This window comes from Bipolaris victoriae (genome assembly GCF_000527765.1).
Source record: "Bipolaris victoriae FI3 unplaced genomic scaffold scaffold_258, whole genome shotgun sequence".
In the NCBI taxonomy this organism is placed as follows: domain Eukaryota; kingdom Fungi; phylum Ascomycota; class Dothideomycetes; order Pleosporales; family Pleosporaceae; genus Bipolaris; species Bipolaris victoriae.
In genome coordinates this window covers 1-6,089 of record NW_014575134.1, presented here as the reverse complement: position 1 = coordinate 6,089, position 6,089 = coordinate 1, and the positions used below count along the sequence as shown (strand labels likewise).

At 48.9% G+C, this 6,089-nt stretch overlaps 3 protein-coding genes across 3 annotated transcripts; all 3 read left to right on the top strand.

The window, feature by feature from the left end:
- Positions 1–1,017: 1,017 nt before the first annotated feature.
- On the top strand, positions 1,018–1,725 carry COCVIDRAFT_43219 (hypothetical protein; the record flags this gene model as incomplete). Its single annotated transcript, XM_014694662.1, has 4 exons — positions 1,018–1,021; positions 1,147–1,337; positions 1,458–1,550; positions 1,597–1,725. 4 exons carry the CDS (start codon positions 1,018–1,020, stop codon positions 1,723–1,725), a joined length of 417 nt encoding a protein of 138 aa, XP_014550148.1.
- Positions 1,726–3,804: 2,079 nt separating this feature from the next.
- COCVIDRAFT_116336 (hypothetical protein) lies at positions 3,805–4,080 on the top strand (the record flags this gene model as incomplete). Its single annotated transcript, XM_014694661.1, has 1 exon — positions 3,805–4,080. A coding segment is annotated over one exon (276 nt), but the record flags the coding sequence as incomplete, so codon positions are not given.
- A 971-nt stretch (positions 4,081–5,051) lies between these two features.
- COCVIDRAFT_67639 (hypothetical protein) lies at positions 5,052–6,060 on the top strand (the record flags this gene model as incomplete). The annotated part of the gene is made up of 2 exons (XM_014694660.1): positions 5,052–5,222; positions 5,365–6,060. Coding segments are annotated over 2 exons (867 nt in total), but the record flags the coding sequence as incomplete, so codon positions are not given.
- Between the last annotated feature and the right edge of the window lie 29 nt (positions 6,061–6,089).

The window sequence follows — 6,089 nt, the reverse complement described above, 5'->3', positions numbered from 1 at the left end:
CTTAGCCTTGCTGATACCGGCATTGATCTAGCCCCTCACGATTCAGTCGTTTCATTGGGCGCACGACGATCACTAGCATCATCTGGAAGAAGCGTGATGGCAGCGGCGTGGGATGAAAGTCGTGCCTCGTGCAAAGAGTGAAAACTGCAACTGCAAGCGACTGTACCGTTTTCGTTAGTAAAGGGATTGAGCACATGTAGTGCACGAACGCTCTCTTTTCTATTTTTGCAAGATTTGCTGCTTTGGGGTGGGTATCGCGTGTTGACTGCTTCCCGACGCGTTGGCGGAGGGGTTGCTTCAGAGATCCTGTAAATTGCAGGAGCGCGTCGCACGCTTAATTATTGGGGCTTCTTAATCGCTTGTAGGGCTAACACGATTCTCGCTTCACTTAGTTAGAAGCGACTCGAGCTTAGGTGGTTGACACATTAAGGTTTAGAGGTCAGAGAGCCCGATAGATTGTTCGGTAGGTACCTACGCCACTTGGTTTCAGCCGTGATCGCTACAGCTACTATGCCCAGCTGGCAGAAACTTTGTTTCGCGCCGCCCCACGTCACCCTCGAAAACAAGAGCCCTCTGTCCAAGAATCTGCGTCTGCTCTACAAACTCGATGGCTCCAGTGGCCAGCTGTGGCATATCTAGGACGGCCTGGAGGTCGTCTCGTCCAGAAAAGTTTTCGAATGCTTGGTTGCGGGGGTCCTCGTAGATCCTGCATTGGAGCAGGACGTCTTCTCTTCACACTCGCAACGAGGACCCTCGTGTTTCCTAAGCCTCTCATGAAGCTACAGCACTTTCTTGTTTGGCCTTGGTGTGGGTCTGCACATGGCTTGTCCTTTAGTGATAGTTTCCCAGCTGTCTGCTCATGTGTTCTGTGCTTGTGTTTTGCACCATCTTCTCAGTGTAGACTTGAGTGGGTACAGTGTTGGAGAACTCTGCTGGTGGACGTCAGCAGCCAGTTGCCCGCCATTAAGTTACTTCCTTAGCTGCAAGGTCCGCCGCTTGATTTCCAGGGATTCCTACATGAGCTGGTACACATTGAATCGTTACGGGTCGTCGGTGCGTCACTTGATATGCGTTCACGTTACTTCAATCAACTAGGCTCAGGCAACTCAGAGTCGTTATTCTTTCAACATTACACTTTCAACATAGATCCACAGGAACTTACTATACAAAATGTTATAGAATATGTCAATTCTATTGTTGTTAAGAGTAAGCGGGCAGCTGCGCGTTGGCACAATGTCCCGCAAACAACGCTGCAAGGCCGACGAGCAGGCCAACAACCACACGTAATGGCTCACCAACACCAGCAGCGATTGACACCAGAGCAAGAGCAATTTCTAGTAGAGTAGGTATTAGAAGAAGACTCACGCGCACAGCCACCCCCTCACCCTTGCGTACAAGAAATGGCCGTCCGAATTCTTCGTATGAACGGCGACCACCAGCTACTAGGACAGCTCTAGGTACCTCACTTTATTGCCGGTAACCCACGCGTCGCATCGATAGTTGGCCGAACGATCGAGAATGCGCGTACTACTAGCGCCAACTACGAGACTGTGAAGGCCTTCCTTGAGCTGTTTGAGCGTATGCGTATAACTAGAGCTAGACATACAGTATGAAGATACATGGAATATGGACGAGACTAGAGTCGTGCTAGAGGTATGTACAAACACTAGAGTGCTTGCAAGCTCTTCAAAAAAGAAAGCTTATGTCGCACTCTTTGGTGCGTGAAGAAAATTGTGTCTCTTTTATTATTATCTACACCGTCTCATCTGCTTATATAGAGGCTATCGGGCAATGTACTGTCACTCGATCATTAGTATTGCTAACAAAGTTCTCTCCGAAAGCGGATCAATGTGCAACAGGATGTTAACCGATGGAAAAGACAATATGTAAGCGGTTCTGTGTGTGTGTGTGTGTGTGTGTGTGTGTGTGTGAAGGATTATGTATTGTTATTCGTATGATGATAGGAGCAAGTTTCAATACAGCGTTATTAGTTGGTGGATAACCGCGTGACTATGCATGGTACTACTGGGCTTACAGGAACAGATGCAGATCCTTGGGCAAGTGGGGATCGGTGATACGCGGGCAACGCTGAGCGCTGGGGGGAGAATGTGGGTACAGCGGACGCGACAGACGAGGCAGCGGGCCTCTATGAGCCACAGAATACAGCATACAGTTAATGCAACTAGCATCTACATTGCCTGGCCAAGGACGTGTAGATAGTGCCTTGTTACACGGGGTCTACACAAGGTAGGGGAATACTTGCCTAGTCTCGGTCCGGGTTAGGGTGAGACTGGATGATGAAGTAAACCGTGCGATTGCCTGGCGATTCGTAGTGGAAAAGAGTTATAGGAGTTAACCGAGGGTATGAATCGACAATTCAATTCTATATGGGAATAGAATAACCAAGTATCAATCTGTGTACGAGAAGAACTTATGAGAGTTGATCACAACGAGTGTAATAATGAGATCCAACACATTCTTATACCCATTGCCTTTGGACCCAACATCCGGCCGAGCCCTTGACATCTTAGATGTCGCTGGCATCCCCAGATGTCCTGTCTTGGCGAGATGCCAGGTCACGTGACCAGTGCCTCGCGGTGATCATTACCTTCTGACGCGGGCGTCGGTTGGCCTTCAACCCTCGTTCCCACGTCAAGGAGAGAATCCTTCTTGTTATTTGTAACATGCCTAAGGGGAAATGGCAGGCCTCTGGGGACAAATGGTCCTTTTGGGATGAAGTAGGGTAAGTCAATTAATATCCATACCGCGTCGGCTGTCCGCCATGCCTGTCACATAGCTACGCAGAACGCGGCTGAAACCGAGTAGGACTAAATCAAACCAAATCAAAAGAGGGCTACAGTCGTGCAAGAGCCAATCCAACTTTGCTCGTGACGGTGTGGAAGATTGACCGCCGCGACAGACAATCTCAGAGAACCAAACAAAGAGGCGGTGGAAGCCAAGCAACCGGCCAGCGAACTAACCAGGGATAGGTGGCTCCGGCTTTAAGATACTATGGTCTACAAGTATGGCATGAGTACGGAGTAAGGTCCGATAACATACGGAGTAGATGGTGTAACATTAGGCACTGCATCGGCCCGACTAACTAGTGCTTGACACCCGGCTTGGGTGTCGGCAAGTTCCCCTTCCCCTTGGAGCAGCCCGGCACTGCCCTTTCGGACCGTTGCCTCAGACTATGCCAGTTATCCGCCCCTCCCCGCGCCGGCAGTATTCACCGGTATTTTAACTCATACAAGAACTTGCTTGACAGGCCGCGCTATCGCACATTTTCGGTTCGACAGCGTAGTAAGGCGAGAGGAGGGCAGCTGCGTTTGATCCCAGTAGAGCAGTGTAGAAAAGTGAGTCGCTGGCTTGATGCAACATCGTATATTGTATTGTTCTAGTTTGATGGTTACTATTTATGTAGATAAGTGCAGACTGCAAACCGCCCGTTATCTTCCACCGAAGTAGTACATCGTACCCTGTTTCCGAAGACATCCATCCTGCTTCCGCCAAGGAGACCAGGTGCTCTACCCTACCGGGCCGATATAGTTCTGCTACAGTATTGTGATAGATATAGGCACATGTACTCCGTACATCAATTGGCGATTGCGGCTTCACCCTTGTAAGCAGCGTTCCAAGAGTCCGATCATTGAAGATCGTCGATTGACCAATCACACCAATGGTTCTGCAGCTGACTTCTTGCGCTAAGCTATATACAAAATGTGGGGCTACGCAAATCTTTTGCGCAGCTGCGTGTAGGGGTGAAGCCGCAATCGCCAATGACTGTACAAAAGTAGAGCATTGGGGAACGATCCTGGCATGGTAGCAGATATAGCTATGATGATTTCTACATATGTAAGCACCGATTCAATTTTGGTAGTGAGTCCAAGGCGTATGATAAGATCTGATGGTCATCAGGTATATCGCAGCGGGCGGCCAGGCGGCGGTGGAGTGACTTGGAGCGAACGGACCACAACCGCTGACTACATTCAGGATAATGCTAGGAGTCCTTATGATTCTTCACCAGAAGTTATTATCATGCTTATTTGTTGTAAAGCATGCCCCCCAAAGTTGCATTAGGCTGGAGTCAATCTCGCACGGGTTGTACCGTACATGGATTCCACTGCGTACAGACAAGGTCATGATGTACACTCTCATGCATTTGCAACTTCCGCTTTGCGCATGCAGCTCAGTTTCCATCCCACGCAGGACACGGACCCGCCTGGTATACGCTTGTGCAAAAGAGGTTAAGCCAAATAGATATTATGCATTGATTGACCCGAGCGTGTCAGAAAGAAAATCAATCTATGGGATTGCTGACAGGGACTAGTATCATTTGGCAAGATTACCACTAAACGACAGAGGCTTAGCGTGGCATCGAAGGTCGTCTGCTCACAGAAATCGGAAGCTGCAATTGCATGAGAGTGTAACTAGTTTCTCTACGGATGATCGTTCAAACAAAGCTATGTAAATCACTATAAATTAGCTGGTGCAGGGAGTGCTACGCATCGTATCCGGTGTGTTCCGGATGAGCAACATCTTCAAAAAGCAGTTGAATTGGTTACGATACTGTTGGTAAAGTCCAACAGATTAGGCTTCCTTATCAAAAGTTGTCACTATGTCTGTTTTGTTATTATTAACTAGTAAACATGCAACCTGCAGCTGCATTACGTTCAATCCAATCTCGAGCTGGTTGCACTCCGCCTCGTTAGCTCCAGCAATGCCTGTACCTTTCTATGGTACATGGATTCTGCTGCATCTAGACGGGACAGCTAATCGGCTTTTGCTGGCGGACGAAATCACCTTTATCATTTCGCCCAAAATGTGCAGAGGGCTGCGCGTCAGATGATACGATAGGCTGGGAATCATGTCTAGTCTATTCGAAAAAAGGGCGAATGCCCGGCACTACAGAATATAAGAATGAGCTGAAGGCCATCTGCAATAGCCCATCAACCTAAGGAATTCACTCTTCAAGATGGCATCAAACCAATCCTATACACGTTCCTCTCATCAAGGCGAATCTTTCAGCTCGGAAGTGAATCCTTACAACAATGTCTGCGATCAATGCTATCGCCGCAAGCTCAGCTGTTCTCGTGGGAAGCCTGCGTGCGAGAGATGCCAACAGTCTGGCCAGCAATGCACGTACAGTATCAGCAGGCCTGTTGGGCGCCCGAAACGATCAGAGTCCGATGAGAGTCGTCAGCATAGGCGTACTGCCATGCGTAATGCTATCAGAACACAGGAGCAGGCATTGCAGAGAAAGGGCCTGTACACTCCCGTATCACAACGTAGTCTCGAGGGTATGTTCGCTTCAGCTAACTGTTGGTCGGCTTGCTAACTCGCGATGATCCTACAGACTCTCAGGCTAGCGACCAGTCCGGCCAGAAAGAAGAGACAAGACACAAAAACCCAGGAATCCAAATGCAGAACGATTCGAACCGTTCCGAAACTGCGTTGTTTCACTCGAATCTAGATACAGGACTGCAATCCCTAAGCTATGGGTCACAAGCCGATCAGGCTTACCAAAACCACCTAAGTCGTTCTGGAGAAGACACCACGAGTGGCCGAGCAGAGCGCCACGGCCAGACGTCAGCACAGCCAAACAACGCTCAGGGTATCTCAGAGCCGATAGTCACGACCAGCTTCGACTGTGGCGTACTACCACCCCTGTCGCCCGCGTTGGACGAAGAATTTCTAGATCTGAGTTTCCCTAGCCAGGAACGCCTCTACATCGATCTAGAACCTCAGCACTCTAACTCAACCGGCAGTAGCAGCGATGAAAAGTGTAATTGCCTTTCGTACATCATGCAATTCTTGAACAGAAACCGAGAAGGAAACAATACGAGGCGCGATCCCATGAACAGGATCCACTTACTCAACGAATCTGCTGAGCAATTTCTCATGTGTGAAAGTAACCATAGTAAGCTATGGTACATCATCGTGTTGGCTCTCTACCAAGATGCAGACGATAGTCTAAGCTTACCAGAAGAGCTGCGAGAGACGATAGGTGCACAATCTGAAGCAAAGCAATCCCACGGTGACAAAAAATCAACCTTGAACATGGTACGTTATACTTATCGCTCTGGGAT